Source organism: Labrus mixtus, chromosome 19 (assembly GCF_963584025.1).
Source record: "Labrus mixtus chromosome 19, fLabMix1.1, whole genome shotgun sequence".
NCBI classification, from domain to species: Eukaryota; Metazoa; Chordata; class Actinopteri; order Labriformes; family Labridae; genus Labrus; species Labrus mixtus.
The window spans coordinates 2,861,691-2,881,138 of NC_083630.1; the positions used below are offsets into that span (position 1 = coordinate 2,861,691).

The window sequence follows — 19,448 nt, forward strand, 5'->3', positions numbered from 1 at the left end:
TGTAGGGGTCATTTATATATCCTTAATAATATCACCTCATGAAGTTTATGTTTTGCTGCTGTTATCATACCCAATATGATGCAATCCTGAAATCCAACAGAGGAGTTGATCAAATTTCCAATTTCAAGTACATATTTGACAAAATATCTGTTGAAAGACATTTATGTTTTCTTTTGGAGAAAGATCCACAGTGGAGAGTAATTGTGTCTGTATTGTGTCAAACGATATCAAAACATGGAAGAAAGAAGAAACTCTTTCCAGTGTTACAACCCGACTCTGAGGCTGCAACAAAAACAGGAGTCGAAGACGAGCTCTACCAAAATAACACCACATTTATTTACAATGATCAAATGTGAGAACAAGGTGAGAGAGAGAGCGTCTGTCCTGAGAAGAGGATTATATGAGGACTACACCGGGCCAAGGTGCAGCTCATCCCCTGATTACGACCCCGCCTTGACCTGAACCTGTAACAGAAAACAAACCAGCAGCACGGTGTGGAGGGCTCGTCACACCAGACATTTATTTTGTCTTTCAGCACTGCTCCTTCAATACAACATTTTTAATAATGACAATTAATTTGAGCTATTGTAAAAATGTTCTCCATATAATGAGAAATCCCTGCACTTTAATTACCAGGGTGTTATACAAATGATCTTTGACTTGATGAAAGTTGACATTTCTCCAGGATAATGTTTCACAAACCGTTTCAAATCAAACTGAGACCTGAGAACTCTTCATGTAGCATATAACACACAAAAAAAGGTCTATTCAATCTTCAGGAACTCTTTTTAACAACAAAGTCAAAGAAATGATTACGTGTGTATTAATCCTAGTTTATTTCCAACACACACAAAGATGTTCTTTGTGTTCAAAACAAATAAACTTCTGTAACAAATATCCCCTAGCTCTAATTTACAAGAAAAAGATTGTACAAGTCCAGGACATTACAGACCAATTGCATTAAAATGTGCAAAATAATGGAGAAAATGACCAATTACATGTTTACATGGCAAATAAAGGATACATGTCTAAATGTGATTTAAGGAGAGGATCCAGCTTAATGTTTGGAACATGATGTTAGGAAAGTGCATGTAAGCAGTAGATTGAAACTAGGACACAATAGGAAATAGACAATGGGAAAACATAACATGGTCGGCCTAAAGAAAGTTCAAATTACGAGATAAAAAGTCATGTTGGCCAAATGAGAAAAGGCCAAAGCCAAAATAGTGTGATAAAAAAAGTAATTGAGATAGAAAAAGATTTACATCAAAATGTCACAAGTCATAATGTAAGACAACAACCATCATTCTGAAATTTAAAAAAAGTCCATCGCATGTCTATGACAGTGTCACAATATTAACTCACTACGGGGAAACATTTCCATCTTAAGCAGGGTCCTGTGTTTTGTGGACATATGTTGAATTTTCAAAAAGAAAAAGCTACAGTAGTTCAAATGGAATAAAAAGGTCCTTGCACATCTTAAAAGTTTGCCCATGAAGGCAGAACAGCAACAAGGCAGGACTAAGCCTTGCACACATGGGCAAGAAACTGTCATGAAGTGGAAAACAAGGAACTGGACCCAATTGCAGATATGGAAGTAAAATATTTAATTAAACAAAAAGACAAAAAGACAAAAAAACGTTCAAAATCCGAAAAGGGAAACAAGGAGCCACTAGGCAAACACTGGGAGTCACTCAGAAGCACAGGTAAGTATTTTTTTATTTTTTATTATTAGGTGCAATAGCATGACAAACTGGGGACAAATACATGACAAAAAAACAAACAGACAAGGTCAGGACAGCTATGACAAAATACAATAAAATAAATAAAGATAGCAAAATACTGAGACATGCATGAGCTGCATATGAAAATATATAAATCAGTATGAGCATCTATAAAGAGCTATATGCTGATGTTTGGAGCCGTAGTGACTGGTGGTCTTCTATATTCTGAAAAGTATCTTAAGAGATATAGGTTTTATCTGTTTTTTATACGTGAACTTCACTACTTCTGTCTTACAGTACACTCTGTACATAGTCATGGAAGCACCCTGTGATTTCAGTGAGGTAGTATGACACATGACATATGGATACAAGGGGGTTTTGGCTACATATTAAACCCATCCTATGATTTCATTTTTGTAGGAAAATATGCAACAAATAAGGCGTTGGTACTTGGATTGGCCGGCCCACGGACTAATAGAGTTCACCGATTGGCTCACTTACGAACTCATCAAACTCACCCTAACCCAAATCACTCAAAGACAACAACAGAAAGTTAACCCTTAGTAGTGACTTGATGAGACAGCTAGATATGATTGTATTTGTTATGTTTCAATCATCTTCTTTAGGTATAAAATTATTTCTAACTATCTTTCAATAACTTTATATATTGAGTTACACCTCCACTACATGTTATTTTTAAAATAGAGGAATGTTTTTAAAATAGAGGAATGTGTCATAGTTAAACCTGGGCTACACTTAGCAATATCATCAAGCAGGCGTCCTAAAGAAACATTATATTGTTTTTTACCCAGACATTCATTCCACTCTATCACAATCAGGTGATCTCTTAGCAGGTAGTCGGTGCGATTCCCCCCCGAGTCTTCCGATGGTCTCCTTCTAGTCAACATTAACTTAAAGTTTTTTAAAATATAGTGTTTTCAACACTGTTATTGGTGTGCAAAAAAATGATCTTCTATAGGTCATCTATGAAACATTTAATGGGGCGCACAAACATGGCGTGGATAATGCTTTTAGATGCTTAACAAACCACTTATTAATCATTGATAAAATATTCATTATCTATCTAAAACATATTTATAGATGCTTTACAAAGTATTAATAAGGGATTATAATCTTCAGTTCCAACTTTATAATAACCATCCAAATAATGTTAATAGACGCTTTATAAAATATTTACAAACCATGAACAAATATCTGATCCATGTGTCTCTGTAATGTTTATAGATGTTTTATAAACCATCTCTTAAAGGTTTATAAATCATTTGGTCATCATCAACAAACACTTTATAAAGTGTATGAAATGTTATAATTTTCTTTGGAGTTTGTTTCCTTATTTGTTTTCGAGGCCTGTGGTAAAACCCGGAGCGGCGTTTTTGTTTTGTACTTGAACATTGAACTGAAATGGACTGAACTGTGGGTTGTAGGTACACCGGAGCAGACTTTTTTCTTTGACTTTTTGGGAGTGAACTTTGATTTAGAAACAGAGACTGTGAAACACGCACACACAGTGCGCACATTCATTTTGTTTGCAGTGTGGTTGATACCTGTGAAAATATATATTGTTGAAATCGCATTGCTGTTTTGTTTGATTGGTTTGTGGCTCTTGCTTATGTCATATTTTGTGCAGGTTGACTATTTTTTGTTTGCATTTAAATATTTTTTGTCAGACTTGACTCTGACTGGCACCCCAAAAATTAAAACCTTGTCAAACCCGCTACAGTGTGCATCAATAAACTGTTAACATAACATAAATTATAGCATTACAAATCATTATCAAACATTATTAACAGTAAATAACTATTAACTAATGGTTAATTAGTGGGATTCTGGTAAATGATGATTTTTCAGAGATATTCATGGTCTTGGTCTTGACTCGGTCTCACCCTGCCTTAGTCTTGGTCTTGACTCGGTCTCGATCCCTTCATGTTTTGGTCTTGTCTTGGTTTCGGAGCACTCTGGTCTCAGTTATTTCTTGGTCTTGGTTAGTGTGGTCTTGACTACAACAGTAGTGCGCACTAACCCCTAGGCTACCAGCGCCCTGAAACAGAGAATCTTTAAAGCTAAATAAATCCTTTCAAACATTATTTTTGTAATGTCTTGATTCAAATAATAAAAAGGGTAAAAATCTTTGAGTTTTGTACTCTTTCTGTTGCTTCATAATAAAAACGATTGGACGACAGATCGTTGTCATATCAAGGTTCATTGGTTTATACACAGTCAGCTTCCTATCACAGACAGTATGTACAGAGATGGCTCAAAGAAAGCTACAGCCATTGGATATGAATATTCTGCTTATTACAGTAAATAAACTACAAAGCTGCAACACCTAAACTTCTCAGTGGCTTCAAGGAATAAACATGTAAGGAGTCTTTGTTTAGGAGAACTTAGGCCAGAACAAAAGGAGCATAAAGGGTCGAACTTCTTACAGAAAATCTACCTCTCCGAGAATCTCTTAAAGTTGATTTACTGACCACATGGAGTTTAATGTTCAACAGAGATAGCTTGAAGTTCATGGCATGTTTGGATTATTTTCAATCAAACATTGTTTCACGCTATTATAATAAGACAAATTCTTGTATGCTCTAATCATCATGTAGCTGCTTTATCAAACTGAAACATTTTTTTTATCGAGTTAACAGAGAACAGGGTTGTTGGCAGTTCCTGTTCCTGTTGAGTTTATAGAGAGAGTGTGTTAAGTTTTCGCTCAGGAGAAGAGGACAATACTGATAGATAAACTCGCTGCCACTAAAACAACCAGCAGCAGCAGTAAGACCACAAAGACGGGGCTGCGCTGACACAGAGGCCTTCGCTCCTCCTGCTGCTCCTCGTCGATGGACGTCAGAGCCAGAGAGTTGCTGTCTGAGCCGCTCAGCTGCTCCGCATGCTTCGGCCCCCGAGGCTCCACCATCCAGCGCAGCACGTTCACCTTCATCTCCATGTCCTCGATCATGTTGTCGATCTGGCTGATCTCCTTCTCCATGCTGCTGCGCTCCTGGACCTCCAGACCTGTAGGGAGGCTGGAGGTCTGAGCCTGGTTCAGGTCCGGCAGGCTGAGAGCCCGAGCGCACACCTCGCTGCCTATTCCTGCAAAAAAAGAATCAACATTTGGTTCAGTGAAGGCAGGGAAATAACAGAACCAGTACTTCTCTTCAACAACAAACATTAAATTTTATCCCCTGATGGAGAGAGGATTTAAAAAAGGTCTATCTGGTAGGGGAGAGGGGGATACGATGAGACTATTATGTTGTTTTCCAGGCAAGACAAATGAGACAGAGGTACAATGAAAACGTCTACTCTTAATTTGGGATGTCCCTTATCAACTGAAAATACAACGATGAATCTGTGACAAAGTGCCTTGAAAATATACCTCCTGAAAAAAAAGTGTTCCAGTGGCTTGAGTCAGTGGGTGGAATGAGCCATCCAGGGGTTAAAGGAGCAGTATGTAACTCTGACCCCTAGTGTTTAAAACGGATACTGCAGTCCAAATTCTAAACATTGTAGAGAGCTGTCTCCCCCCCTCCTCTCTAGAGTCGATGCTCACACAGGTCACCATGTGGTGGACTCTGAAGCTTCAGTGTTTATCCAGCTCTGCATGGGTCCGCTTCCATCGCTGCAACACCTGTTGACCTGATAACTGCTCTCATATCTGACAAACCGAGGGGCGTCCAAAACGGCCGTGTGGGGGTGTCTTAAAAGCGCCTACCTTCTCTGGTCCAAACAAATCCAGATCATTCAGGACCAGAATGTAAAGTTAGAAGGAGGACATACTGACTGCTGCATTGTTGTCAGAGAAACCAGCACTTCAACATAGCATGTTTCATTAATGTCTGATCATATAGTAAGATACCTTTATCATTTCACTCACTACACATCTTACTGATTGGACCATATTTATGATATTACCTCCAAAGATTCACAACAGATTTTAAGATTGTGAAACACTTTTCCATACCCTTTCCTGTTTTACAACAATACAATCTCCGTTGTTCTAATGGTCAAAAGTGTAGGAATGAATCCAGCAAAAATTGCAGGCCAACTCCTGCACACTTACCTTGGAGGCCGGTCTTCACCAGGGTTTTTGCATCAGCTAGACAGAAGGTGTGCCCCATGCAGAGCACTTTGCACATGTCGAGGTGGAGGAGCTCCAGGCTGGAGGAGAAGGCCACCCAGAGGAGCTCCATCTCCTTACGCTGCTCCTCGGGGAGGCTCTTGTTTCTGAGGTGTGAGGTCAGGTGACTACAGATGTCCACAGCTAACTTCTGAGCCTTTTCTCGAGTTTGCCGAAGCTCATCTCGAAGCTGCAAGCTGTCTGTGCAGCCACCAACACACGAGGCCAGGTGTCTGTAACACGCCACCACCTGAGCGAGGAAAGGGAAGAGTTAAATCTGTTCATCAAGAGAAGCTGTGTGCTGCTAAGACACATGGTGAGCTGCTTGGAGTTAATATGGCCATTGTGTGTTCTTGTGTCCTTGACATATATATCTGAGTGAAGAGATTACTTGGAGGAGCAGAACACTCCTGCTTACTCGGGGATGCTTTACAACCACATCTTGCTCCTGACTATTATCTTACAAACAGGATGTAAATGCAGAACCCACACCTTTTTTTAAGATGTAATGACAGTTTCCAAGTTTGCATTGTTGTGTCAGTGAACATGTCCCTGATCAAGTTTGCAGTTTACCACAAATTACAGTTTGAAAGATAATTATGGGATCTTAAAGTTTGGCCTTTTTTTTTTAGATATTTGGGGGTTTAGATAGATCGACTTAGCGGGGAGCAGTTATTGCTGCAATTTAAAGATCACATATTCTCCTCCTCTTCTTCAGTGTAAATAAGTGTCAGAGCTCCTCAAAACATGTGTGTGAAGTTTCTTGTTCTAAATCCACTCTGATCCTGTATTTGATCATGTCTATAAACTCCTCTATTTCAGTCCTGCTCAGAACAGACTGTTTCTGTGTCTGTACATTTAAATATGTAAATGAGCTGTGTCTGACCACGCCCCCTCTCTGGAAGAGCTTGGGTGTACTCAGGCTTTCTCTCTCCATGTCCTATTGTTTACGGTGAGAAGGCAGACTCAGAGGGCAGAACAAACACCTAGCTGTGGGAGTGTCACCCACCTGGGGGAGGGGCTACTGCCCTTTGTGATGTCATGAAGGGGAAATCTCCAAACGGCCTGTTTGAGCACACATTTTCTGAAAAGTGGAGCAGGTAAAAGACGGAGAGGATGGACTTTTCTCATCATTGGGGGGTTTGTGAACAGACTAGAGACACATATTAGAGTTAGAAAAACCTAAAATGAGAGGGTCTGCAGACTTTATTTTATTTAAAAAATACTTTAAATAATCTCATTATCGTTGATCTATTTATGTATAAACCAGTATAATCTTGTACACTCAGATTTCAGACATTAAAGGAGCAAACGGGACAATAACTACGAGTTTACTTTTTTGTGGCCTCTCATCTTATATGGAGTTTATATTCTCCTGTGCATGATTTAAACCTTTGACTTTATCACTCAGATTAAATCTTTAAAGATTTATTTTTGTGCCTTTATTAGAGGGATAGGACAGTGGATAGAGTCGGAAATCAGGGAGAGAGAGAGAATGGGGAATGACATGCAGGAAAGGAGCCACAGGCGGGAGTTGAACTCGGGCCGCCCGCTTGGAGGACTAAGGCCTCCATACATGGGGGGCGTGCACTAACCACTGCACCACCAGGTCCCCTCAGAATAAATCTTAAATCACATTTTGTAACATTTCTCTGCTTCACACATTCATGATTCCCTTCTCTTATAAACACAATCTGTTTATCTCTGTCAGACTTCATGCTGCTCCTGCATACTGAATGAAGACTATTTGTATTATTCAGCCATTTTGGTGGATTCTTTATGCAGAAATTACACCTAAACATAAATTAACTTTGTGTTATTTACAGCACGAATACTGCAGTGGATTATGGGTCAAACTACAAAAACAAAACAACAGTGTGTGCCTTTATCTCAGCGATGGAGCCGTTATAAAGACGCAGCGGACCAAGAAGGTTATTTCACTGAGTGCTTTTTTAGCTGCAGGGGGAAACATGTTGTGATGTCTTAGGTTCATTTCGACCGATAATATTAACACAAGATTAAAACATGTAAGCTATCATATCTGCTAATGCAATATACTTAAGTTTTTTTTTATTGGAGATCTTTCCAGCCTTCTGCATCTGCCAGTTTAAAGACAATTCTGTAATGTTTGAGTATGAAAAGGATTTTCAGGAAAGTCCCAAGCACAGACTTTAACTTCTTTAACTTCTTACATCAGCATTAAAAAGACTTTGCACAAATAAAAAGAGCAGCTGACCTTCACCAAAGAATCCACCAGAGCCTTCCCATCAGCCAAAGCCTTCTCCGTGCCCACCGTGCATCCATCGCTCACTTTGTTGTTTATGAGCGGCATGAGGAGGACCGGTCCACAGTCTTCAGACTCACAACAGACCAGATTCTGGCCTGCCGGCCCCCTTCACTTCCCCCGGCTGCCCCTGCTCCTCTTCTCCTCCTCTTGGAAGATGCTTCATTCACCGGCTCAGGGTCGAGACAGACTCAGCTCCACAGCAGCATGATGCATCCCCGTATCCCACTCCAGCCACTAAAGTAGAGTTAAAGGTGAACATGCTCCTAAGGGTTAAAAAAAAACACTAGAGAAAGAGTCTAAAAAAGTGAAGAGGAGAAAGTGTAATAAAGTGATGTAAGTCTAAGCAAGGTGCTAATCCTGTGATTGACCCCTTTGGACTGACGCAGGCTTACACCAACAGCTAATCTCATTGAGTATCACCAGAGAGATGGATGAGCAGCTGGCCGTCTCTGCTACAATGACCTGAGAGGAGGCTGCTGCGCTGTGCAACAACACCGGACACACAACGTTCAAGCAACTGGAAGGGCCAAAAACACACTTCAATATAACGGTGGAGAAAATCATCTCAGGCGTCATGTTGCATTGAGAAAGAATAAATTACTCGTACTGGTTACAGACTAATAATTAAATAGTGATGCACTTAAGAGAGGGGAAGTGGCACATGCTTTCTTTGCACCACCAGGATCTTTTGTGCGTCTTCCCCTCAGGCTCTGGGTAATGGACGGCCTCATTTGACCAGATATGATATGAGGTTCAGTGAGTTTCCAGCATGAATTCCCTGGCGTGACATTTCTATAGCGGTGAACAACAGGGCTTCTATATGTGGAAAAATCACTGCACGAGAAAAGGAACAATATCAGAGCGTGTGGTGGCCAATAAATGACCTCAAAGCGGTGGTTAGCAATTCTTGTTTTTGTTCCTAGAAGGTTGAGTGTGACACATTTACAGAGACAATCCTTGAGAGATAACCCTTTACAGAGGAAGATGCATATTCTGATACCAGAAACAGCTGCTCATCTCCAGTGATAAAAACAGGACACACTTGGCAGCAGAGTTACTGCTCTGAAGCTGAGGTTTTTCATTTAGTTATCTTTTTTCCAACCCGACCGATTAATCTGCCTGCTGATATTAGCATTTCAAGTGACTATGGTTATCAGCTAATTTTATCTCGGATATGCGCTGATATCACTCGATTTATTCACCAGTGGCATAGCATTTCATTTGAGTTTCATTGTATGACACTAGCAGTTCTCTTTCACCAGCAGAGGGCGCTGTATGTATTACAACAATCATCACTCTCCAGAGTGTCGAGCGGTGAGGCACATACATGCGCAGTTACTTTCCAGCTGAGTGACCATCTTGTCTTCATAATATATCTTTTCCACAAGTGTTCGATAACTGAGGGATCAACTCAATAAATATTTATATATCTCTCTCTCTCTCCAGATCTAAAAGATATTGCCCGATATATCGGTATCACATCACATGTGGTCGCCAAGAAATGATCTCAAAGCGGTGGACAAAAGTTTAAAAGATTTTAATTTTATTAAAAGAAAAACACAAAACATTTAAAAACTCTGAATAAAATTAAAGAAGAGTCACGCATGCCTCTCTCATTTCACGGTGCCTGAAATCGACTGCGAGTCGTGTTTTCAAACATGTGGAGTCCTGGCCGTCTTCCTGAGCGTTCGGCCAGAGGTCATCCTCCGTGGAGAAGTCACCGCCTCCCGGATGTTGGCGAGCAGGCCACGTTTGGTTTTTGGCTGCACAGGAGACGTCTGGGAGAGCTTGGTGAGGTCTGCCTTCAGAGAGACGATCTCCCTGTCCTTCTCAAGGTTTTGCCGCAGGACGTCCTCCAAAGATTTGCTCTGAATCGGAAAGAAAGATCAGTATCCCGTCAAACAGCTGAGTATTAAAGCTTGTCCTGAACAATTCTACAGCCTGCCTCTGAAATCTTTGCTCTTCCAGCTGCCTCTCACATGGAAAGGTTTTCCTCGATGAAACAGCAGGGGGCAACATTGGAACGTTAAGATGAACGTCAAAGAGGATTTTAAAAAGAGACGTCCAACATACTTTCTCTACAAGTGCTCACATTATATTACCAACATTATTACTGACGCGCTCCCATGACAAGCAACGCCCACTTTACAAATCTAGCAGGCGATCCTTTTCTTTTCAAAGTTAAGGGTGCAATCCTACCAGACTTCAGAAGCCATGATGCTACACTTTGTTTTCACTGTTCTTCAAACTCAACTCTCAGCAGAGATAGTCAGGATGTGAGACGGCTCAGTCCTCAGCATCTTAGATCCTTAAAACCCTGTGATAACGTAACCAACGAGAGATCGACTAACTGTTGCACCCCTTTAGATAGATAGATAGATAATACTTTATTGTCAGACATAGTCTGAAATTTGCCTTGCGTCACAGCTCCGTTTGCGGCACAACAATTAAGACAGGAAACAAAGATACAAACATTTGACACAACACTCAAACACAACACAACACTCAAGATATAAACATTTGAAACAACACAACACTCAAGATATAAACATTTGACACAACACTCAAACACAACACAACACTCAAGATATAAACATTTGAAACAACACAACACTCAAGATACAAACATTTGAAACAACACTCAAACACAACACAACACTCAAGATACAAACATTTGAAACAACACTCAAACACAACACAACACTCAAGATATAAACATTTGAAACAACACAACACTCAAGATATAAACATTTGAAACAACACTCAAACACAACACAACACTCAAGATATAAACATTTGAAACAAGACAACACTCAAGATATAAACATTTGAAACAACACTCAAACGCCAAACAAATACCCAGAACGTGCTAAACATGCTTTGGTCGAGGATTCAGCGCCACATTCAATTTTAGGATTGATTGGTGAACAAAAGAGTGTTTCAGTCTGACCTTATTAAAACGTGGGACCCTGTATCTCCGGTTTGATGGTAACAGTTCATACTCTGTGTTCAGGGCGTGGTCAGGGTCAGAGGCGATGCAGTTAGCCAGTCTTAAAATGCTTTTGTTGTAGGCCGATTCATAGAGTCTTTGCATGGGTTGGCCTACAATCTTAGAGCAGATGTTCAACTGCTGGAGCAGTTTAGACTTCAGAGTGGCGGACAGACATATATACCATGAGGTGTTACAGGACTGTAGGACACTTAGAATCACAGAACTAACAAACAAAAGAAGAATCTGTCGACTCGCCCCAAAATATCTCAGAAGGCGGAGGAAATCAATTCTTTGTTTTGTCTTTTTACAGATGTAATCGATGTGATCTTTCCAGGACAACAGATGGTCGATCATTATACCCAGATATTTATAAGATGACACTTGCTTGATTTTTTCATCATGAATGAGAATAGGAGCTTTATGAGCATCAGACGGTGAACTAAATACAATTTCCTCTGTTCTTTAGTTCAAACATCCGCTCATTACGACTTCTCAGAAATATTCAAAAAGGAGGAAAAAGTCTGAATGAAACATTCAGCCGTTTGCGGCTCACCCTGAACATTTCTGGGCAACTTCCAGGAGGTTTGTTCATGTGTGAAAAATGATGTGATTGGAAAGTTCTGGATAATCTCTTCCTCACCTGATCGTCAGCCTTCCTCAGCAGAACCTCCAGATCAGTGGACTTCTCCAGGAAACCGTCTCTGACCTTCTGCAGCGTGTCGCTGAGCTCCATCAGCCGTCTCTCCAGGGACAGGATCAACTGAAACAAACATGAAAGAGAAAACACAGAATGTGATGACACAACCATGACTGGATACTGAATTTTAAATGTGTCCTTGTTACCTGTTGTTTATCCTCACACATCCTCTCAATGGCACATTTCTCTCTGTAGAGCCGGTTGCATCGATCGTCTGCTGTCAGGACGGAGTGAGCCGAGTAAAGTTCACAATGAAAGCCGTCAGTTAGTGAGATCATTGTGGGGGAAAAAAAAGGACAGACAATCATCCATAAACATGTCAAAATAAATAGGAAAACAAATACAGAGATCACTACAATGCACCTCAAACTACCTAAAAACAACACCCACTGACCTGCTGAGTCTGTAGCTTTCTGAGGTGGAGTTTGGCTTGACTGGTCCGCTGTTTGAACTGAACACGTTCCTCCTCTGCTGCTGGATGTTAAACTCTCCAGCTCCGACACTTTACGCTTAAGGGCCTGCATAGTTAGTGCAAATGGAAGTTTTAGTTTCAGTACAGTTCCAGATTTAAAGAGCTGATCAGACACTTCAGTAGGCTGTATATAAGAAACCCCTCCCACTCTTTCTGCTCTCTGACTTTAAACAGGAGCATCATTTACTGAATGAACATCATGCTGTGTTGAAGAAGACAACTCATAAAACAATCTTTACTAAGGGAATAAATCAGCTGACAAGTAGAAACATTTGATCAGACTTCAGTACCAGTGGAGTCGCCGCCTGCTGGACATCTCTTGTACTTTCGCTTCAAATCTTTCTCACACGTTGAAGTGTGTGACGTCTGTTCAAATGACAAACCTCCACTTTCTCCTGCTCAGCGACAAACTCGTCGAGCGGCACGTAGTCGTCTTCCAGGTTGTTCATGGCGCTCTGGTAGGCGTGCTCTTTGATCACATCTTTGTACATCTCAAACGTGTTCTCCAGCTTTTCCTGGTAGCTCTCCTTCAGCTCCTCTATCTGCCGACTGAACATTGAACACAGAGGCAGCTGTGGGCATGAATTCCAGAGTTCTGCATGACTCATCAAACTTTCACAAAGAAACTTAACCTACGTGCGGAGTTCCTCGCTCTCCATGATCTGCTGCAACATGGCGTCTCCCATTTCTTTACGGATCTCCATTTCCTGAACCAGATTTCTCCTTCGCTCTACCAGCAGTTTTGATCGCAGATTCTCAATCATACTCACGATCTCCTGGGAGAGAACCAAATATTTACAGGAGTTACATTTTTAAAAAAAATGCAATTTTAAGATTCATTTTGTGTCTTTAACCAAAAGATGCTGCCAGAGAAATAGAGGGGACAGCGTCTAAATTGCACAAATACGTTTCAGTATAGAAACATTGCTAACATATCTGTGCAATGTAGCCAGTGTGCAGGAGCTTGCCTGCAAGTTTTGCTAATTAAAAACAAGAAATTACCCAAATGTGGTGCCTATAGGACTTTTATTTTTGTTGCTGTGGTAGCGATAATGGAAATAATAAACCTGGAAACCTTAAATTGAACGCAGCAGTTCTTTGAGCTAGACGCTAATTGTCAATGACATTGCTAACAGTCTTAAAGGATTCTGGGGCAGCGGTAGCCTAGTGGTTAAGCATGTGCACCCCATGCACAGAGGCTGAAGTCCTCCAAGCAGATGGCCGGGGTTTGAATCCGACCTGTGGCTCCTACTCTCTCTCTGATTTCTGAATCTATAAACTGTCTAAATAAAAAGGCATAAAAAACACAAAAAAATGATTGTAAGTCGGTTGCACCAACTACTTCCAGGCTTACTATGGATGCCTATCAGAATGCATTGCTAGGATATGCTGTTACATCTCTCTGGAGGTCTGGGGGAAATGAGTTATAATCACAGCTGACTCCACTTCAGTGGGGAGGTGAACGTAGACCAGGCGTACATCCTGTGGGTGGAACCGGCCTCTGGTGTTTAGCATGGTTATCTTATTTTATTTTTTAGCTCGCTGGCTAAAGCTAGTTTAGCTCTTGGCAGCACAGAGGAAAAAGGGCGGGGACTGCAGAAGGGTACATTTAGGAATATCTAAAATATTACAACTGAGAAAATGAGGAAGAAATGTCTTGTGTGACTTGTTTTTGTAAAATGTTTTACATGCTGAGGCAGCAGAGACATGTCAGCCTCGTCTTCCTCATCCAGCAGCTCATCCTCAGACAGGTAGCTCTCCAGGGCCTGGCTGTCAATCGACCCGTTCCTCACCAGAGGTTTCCCATCGCGGCCGACCAAACACGGCGCCAGAGATTCCAGGTGTTTGTCTGGAATCACCTGGACCACCTACAGACGGCACAGGTGGGATCAGAATGTGATGCCGCTTGTTTTCAAACATTATTCAACGACTCTGACTGACCTGTTTGGCCACAGCGGAGAACTTCATCACATGCAGTGTCTCGTCGTACGTAGAGGCACACTGGTTAATGTTGACAATCATCGATGCTCGCCCTTTACCGCAGAAGACAGCCTGGAAGAGCTTTGTGAGTTTACTCTCTCTGAAAGGAATGTAGCTGCTCTTCATCCTGACCACAAACACAGACGAACACGAGGGTTATAAGAAGATTTGCAGCTGGTTACAAACACCTGAAACACCTGACCACCTGTAGGCCTACCTGTCGGTCTGGTTGTTACGGAGAGCGTTGATGCACTTCCCCAGAATGAGCAGAGAGTTGTTGATGTTTCCCGCCTCCTTCAGTCTCTCCCCGAACGTTTTGGTTTTGTTGCATCTTTCTGAGCCGGCCAGGTCACACAGAGAAAACCTAAGAAACAAAATGTGATTTAGAAGGATTAATTTCTGTAACGGAGCTCCGCTCATGACGCTGCAGCTACCCAAGCTCCGATACTGGACCGGACAGTCAAGTACCAACAACGTTACATCACCTCCCATCATGTCTTCATCACAGACATGCTGTTAGCTTGTAAGAATAAACAGATAAATTACTAAAATGCAGAACACTGTATTACTATGCGTTAACTGCACACAGGTAAAACATAAACAACATGAACTCACTCTGAGATCCTTCTGACTGTGCTGCAGTCATCGATCTTCAGTAACTTCATGGTGAATATGCTGTGGCTGTGAGTGAAGCTGGTGTCAGTTTAAAAACAGTCAAATGTAAAGATTGAAAGTGAAAGTGTGATGGAGCGAGAGTTTGCCTTCTGCTGGACGACTGGTTCATCTTAGTGGCTGCAGCACTTCTGTTCCTGTTTCCAAACTGAAGCAGTCTGCTGGCTTCTCCCAGAGTCTGGATGTTTATCCACCTCAGATCTGAAGAAAGTGTTTTTAAGAATCTGTCATGCATTGTTTTTTAACTGAATTTTAAGCCTTTAGCGACACATAGATTGTTGCAGTCGACTGAAAAACCCCTCTCACCTTTAACGTAAGCATTCCCAGCCCCGTCGTCACACACTCTCAGAGAAGCTCGTTTCTTAGATTTGGAGCAGAGTGAAGGTTGAAGCAGGTCGTACACACACTCATTGTAGATCTCAAAGAATGCAACCCACAGTGCAAACTGACTGCTGTCTGTTTCTGTTGAGTTATTTACAGACACCAAAAGGAGACAGAGGGAAACAAAGACGGCTGATATCCTGCAGTGTCGCCTTTTTAACACTTTTCTGTCAGAATTACTTTAAAACAGTTTTAAAATGCAAGACAATAACATAGCAGTGTGTGATTTGAATGAGGACTACCGGCTTGATCGCAGTATAAAGAGGAGGAGGAGGAGGAGGAGAGAGCCGAGCTGGAGTAGGACAAAGACTCTGATCCACTGCTGGCTCTGAGAGGATCACAATCCTGGAGGAGCAAATAAATCTGCACATTACATCATCACATTTCAGTTGCATTTAAGTTAACAGCTTCTTCTTTGTTTTTTTTGCAAAACCTGAATAAACATTGGACATTAAGTTACCTCACCTCTTTCAGTGAAGCAAAAATGGCTGCTTTTGAATATCTCTCCTGCTTGACTTGGTCAGGATCCAGGTATTGAGCATCGTTCCTGAGGTAAGGTTTCAGGTCCATCCCCTCGTACTGACGGCCTCCAATGTGCTGAAAGGTGGCGTCCAACACCCGAGGGAGGATCCCCGGCTCTTTAGGTCTTCCTGAAACATTTAACAGCACAAGGACTTGCAGGAGAACTGTGCAGGACTTGTTATCGTTGTTGTCGTTTACATCTTTACCTTGGATTGTGAACGTCTTCCCAGCATTGGTGACTCCATAGCTGAATATCAGAGCGTTCTCCCCGTCCAAGAAATCAGACATTTGAGCTTTGACCGTGTCCTCGAACAGCTCAGACTGAGTCGTCTCTGGACCGAAAATCTGAACTCAGACAGAAAGATGTTGGGTTAGAGAGGACAGGTGCATCAGCATTAACAGATAAACGTGCTCCTGCAGGTGAACTGTGCTGTGGTTTCAGATGACACACACCTGTGAGAAGGAGAATTTGTGGATGGACATGCCGATGCCTCTCTCGCTGCTCTTCATTGTGGCAGAACCTTTAGGTGCATTCAGGGTCACCGTCTGGCTGTTTTCAATCGCCACACAACCCTGAGAGAGCAAAAGTTATGGATCTTTATTACGGGTTAAGGAGCTCAGGGGTAAGAAGTGATAAAGTGAGCTTACTATATGATCAGACATTAACCGTCTAAGATTCTGACCTTGAATGGTCTGGATTTGTTTGGACCAGAGAAGGGAGGCGGTTTTAAGACTTTAGATTTAGGGAGTCTTTAGTGAAAGCAGAGCAGACTGTTCACTCTGCAGAGGGGGTTTGAATGTAGGTGGAAGTGAGCTGGTTGTAAAAGCAGAACTTTAGTGTCATTTTTTCTTTTTTAAAGGATTCCTAAAGAGAAGCCACACCCTGTGTACAGTCAGGCCGCTGTGAGTGTTTGGGCGAGGCAGAGCTTCATCTTCAACCAACCGTGTTTCTGAGGAAAGAATCCCAGTCATGAGATAATCAATCAATCAATTTTTATTTGTATAGCGTCAACTCATAACAAGTGTTATCTGGAGACACTTTACAAAGAGCAGGTAAAAGACCTTACTTATTGTTATGTTACAAAAAGCAGGTAAAAGACCTTACTTATTGTTATGTTACAAAAAGCAGGTTAAAGACCTTACTTATTGCTATGTTACAAAGACCCGGCCTATCCATCATGAGCATGAGATAAGAAGACATTGTGTAAATAATTCACAAGAGGAGATTACAACAGACTGATGAAAGCGAGATGACAGACATGAGTGATAAAGTGACTCCCAGCAGGAACAGACAGATTCTTAGAAAAGATTTACTCTTCATTGTTACAACACTTGATCAACGTAATGTTTCTCCTTGTGGTGCAGACCACCATGACAGAGCTGCATTCATCTGCATTTTCCTTTCATGATCAACCAATTAGAAATACTTACAAGACAGTCTTAACCTGTATACTTTAATGTTTCTTGTTAAATGTCCAATCAGTAAGATGTGTAGAGAGTGAAATGATAAAGGTATCTTACTATATGATCAGACATTAAGGAAACATGCTATGTTGAAGTGCTGGCTTCTCTGACAACAATGCAGCAGCCAGTATGTCCTCCTTCTAACTTTAGATTCTGCTCCTGAATGATCTGGATTTGTTTGGACCAGAGAAGGTAGACGGTTTTAAGGCACCCCCACACGGCCGTTTTGGACGCCCCTCAGTTTGCCAGATATGAGAGCAGTTATCAGGTCAACAGGTGTTGCAGTGATGGAAGCGGTCAAGAGAAGTGATTCAGATAGAAGTGATTGTACCCGACCTAAAAAGCCTCTGCATGTTTCTAATAAGCTCCACAAGCAGAAACGTGCTCAAACTAGGATCAATATTGGAGATGATTTTGAAAAATGGAGAGAGGTTAGAACACAGAAAGGTTTACAGACCCATACAGAGCTGGATAAACACTGAAGCTACAGAGTCCACCACATGGACACCTGTGTGAGCATGGACTCTGAATGTCTCTGAATGTATATCCAGCTCTGTACCTGATCCTCGTTGTCAGCGAGCTCCTCTCTGGAGAAAGGCCGGACTCTGAGGTACACTCTCATCGTCTGCTGCTCTGCAACACCTGGAGCTTCAACCTACAAACAAAGAGAACAACAATCAGACCACAAAATACATCTCAGCGTGTTTTCAAAAGGTTCACTACATGGCCAAAAACATCTAAACGAGCGACCTTTCCTCACAATCAGGATTTATTTGACTCAAATGTTTAAGTACAAAATAAAATATTTGGATGAAATCATGTAACCTGTTGGGCTGAAGCACTGACAGGATGATCACGGCCCATGTCCACAGGCTGCATGTGGTCTCCTTCTTCATGAGTCAGATCAAAAACTTCACTCATCTTGAGCTCCAAAGTGTTCTTGTTAGTCCATGCACTGATTGACTTTATGCTCCAATGAAGATGTCACAGCGTCTGACTCTTTAAAAGAGAGTCCACGGGGATGTTCTGTCTGTAAAATGAGTTATTTCAGTAGCATGTGGGTCTGCTGGTGTTCCCAAACTGAAACCAAAAGAGAGCTAGTCATCAGGTGTAATTGGAAGCAGGTGTGATGTCAAGCAGATGAACATGAGCAGCCTCAGTCACTTCACAAGCCTAGGTACAAAGTCAAACATCAAAACATGTTTCACTCTGAGCGGTATCACCTTTTCTGTTTTATTCATATAAAGACAAAACTTCTGAAACTGAAGGCTGAAAAAGTCCTGAGGTTTGTCTTCCTGGGTCACTTAAAGCTACGACAAAATCTGTGCTTACGAAGCTTCTCATTTTCATGGGAGCTCCAAAATGGCCGTTCTTCTTAAATTTAAATAATCAGAAAGGGGCTGAGGCTCAAATAGAAAGGCTACCTGGGGTCAGCACCAAAGATGGGGACTCAAGTGTGTTCATATTACACACATACAGTGAGCAGGCCAGAAAGCTTGGCATTATTTTGGATTCTGACCTTAGCTCTGCCATCCATATCTCCAACATTACCAGAACAACATTAGACCATTTGAAGAACATATCAAAGTTCAGATCCTTCATATCCCAAACTGACGCAGAGAAATGAGTCCATGCATTCATCTCAACCAGTTTAGATTACTGTAACACTCTTTATGCTGGGTTATCCAAACAATCTGTAGGAAAACTTCAGTTTATTCAAAATTCAGCAGCCAGAGTCCTGACCCAAACGAGAAAATGTGATCATATCACTCCTGTCCTTCCCGCATGTAATTCCTCTCTCTCCCTCTCTCTCTCTCTATCCACTGTCCTGCCTCTAAATAAAGGCACAAAAAGCCCCCCCAAAAAAGTACATCATAGTACACATACAACTGTTAGGTCATTGGAAGATACATTTAATCAACACATCTTGCAAACGATTTTAATGTTCATCACACGAAATGCAAAGTCAGAAAATGAATTTCTGAATAATTTCATAAAGACAAAAACTAAATAAAGTAACATATATTTAATAATTAAGAGAAGAAGTGCTAATTTATGTCGTATAATCTTTAGATTTACAGTCCATCTGCTAATTGTTAATTATTTTAGCCGCTTTTCGAACAGAACC

At 41.4% G+C, this 19,448-nt stretch overlaps 2 protein-coding genes and 1 long non-coding RNA gene across 4 annotated transcripts; all 3 read right to left on the reverse strand.

Annotated features, from left to right (window-relative positions):
* Nucleotides 1–314: 314 nt before the first annotated feature.
* On the reverse strand, nucleotides 315–3,048 carry LOC132994445 (uncharacterized). The gene is made up of 2 exons (XR_009676701.1): nucleotides 634–3,048; nucleotides 315–464 (listed from the first exon to the last, which is right to left on the reverse strand). It is a non-coding gene; the product is annotated as an uncharacterized LOC132994445 (long non-coding RNA).
* A 486-nt stretch (nucleotides 3,049–3,534) lies between these two features.
* On the reverse strand, nucleotides 3,535–8,597 carry rgs9bp (regulator of G protein signaling 9 binding protein). Its single transcript, XM_061064800.1, has 3 exons — nucleotides 8,090–8,597; nucleotides 5,797–6,103; nucleotides 3,535–4,829 (listed from the first exon to the last, which is right to left on the reverse strand). The coding sequence occupies exons 1-3, from the start codon at nucleotides 8,183–8,185 to the stop codon at nucleotides 4,450–4,452; spliced, it is 783 nt and encodes a 260-aa protein (XP_060920783.1). The 5' UTR covers nucleotides 8,186–8,597; the 3' UTR covers nucleotides 3,535–4,449.
* Nucleotides 8,598–9,662: 1,065 nt separating this feature from the next.
* Nucleotides 9,663–18,511, reverse strand: zgc:56231 (uncharacterized protein LOC406257 homolog). 2 transcript variants are annotated; one of them, XM_061063912.1, is made up of 18 exons: nucleotides 18,146–18,511; nucleotides 17,880–17,975; nucleotides 16,310–16,429; nucleotides 16,063–16,201; nucleotides 15,800–15,984; nucleotides 15,577–15,679; nucleotides 15,260–15,415; nucleotides 15,043–15,154; nucleotides 14,897–14,962; nucleotides 14,499–14,645; nucleotides 14,243–14,408; nucleotides 13,990–14,169; nucleotides 12,938–13,077; nucleotides 12,685–12,850; nucleotides 12,224–12,347; nucleotides 11,976–12,043; nucleotides 11,773–11,892; nucleotides 9,663–10,008 (listed from the first exon to the last, which is right to left on the reverse strand). In XM_061063912.1, the coding sequence occupies exons 1-18, from the start codon at nucleotides 18,239–18,241 to the stop codon at nucleotides 9,793–9,795; spliced, it is 2,400 nt and encodes a 799-aa protein (XP_060919895.1). In that variant the 5' UTR covers nucleotides 18,242–18,511; the 3' UTR covers nucleotides 9,663–9,792. The 2 variants fall into 2 exon arrangements, with proteins under 2 accessions (XP_060919895.1, XP_060919894.1); XM_061063911.1 differs by having other exon boundaries at nucleotides 11,976–12,046.
* Between the last annotated feature and the right edge of the window lie 937 nt (nucleotides 18,512–19,448).

Bases quoted from the DNA above. Each gene is read 5' to 3' on its own strand.
- rgs9bp (XM_061064800.1), bottom strand. From the start codon at position 8,185: ATGCCGCTCATAAACAACAAAGTGAGCGATGGATGCACGGTGGGCACG. The intron at 6,104-8,089 runs GTCAGCTGCTCT...TTCCTCGCTCAG, and splicing joins TGGTGGATTCTTTGGTGAAG to GTGGTGGCGTGTTACAGACA. The intron at 4,830-5,796 runs GTAAGTGTGCAG...CTTTTTTTGCAG, and splicing joins GGTGAAGACCGGCCTCCAAG to GAATAGGCAGCGAGGTGTGC.
- zgc:56231 (XM_061063911.1), bottom strand. From the start codon at position 18,241: ATGAGTGAAGTTTTTGATCTGACTCATGAAGAAGGAGACCACATGCAG. The intron at 16,430-17,879 runs GTACAGAGCTGG...TTGCTCTCTCAG, and splicing joins TCGCTGACAACGAGGATCAG to GGTTGTGTGGCGATTGAAAA. The intron at 14,646-14,896 runs GTGAGTTCATGT...TTTGTTTCTTAG, and splicing joins ACAGTCAGAAGGATCTCAGA to GTTTTCTCTGTGTGACCTGG.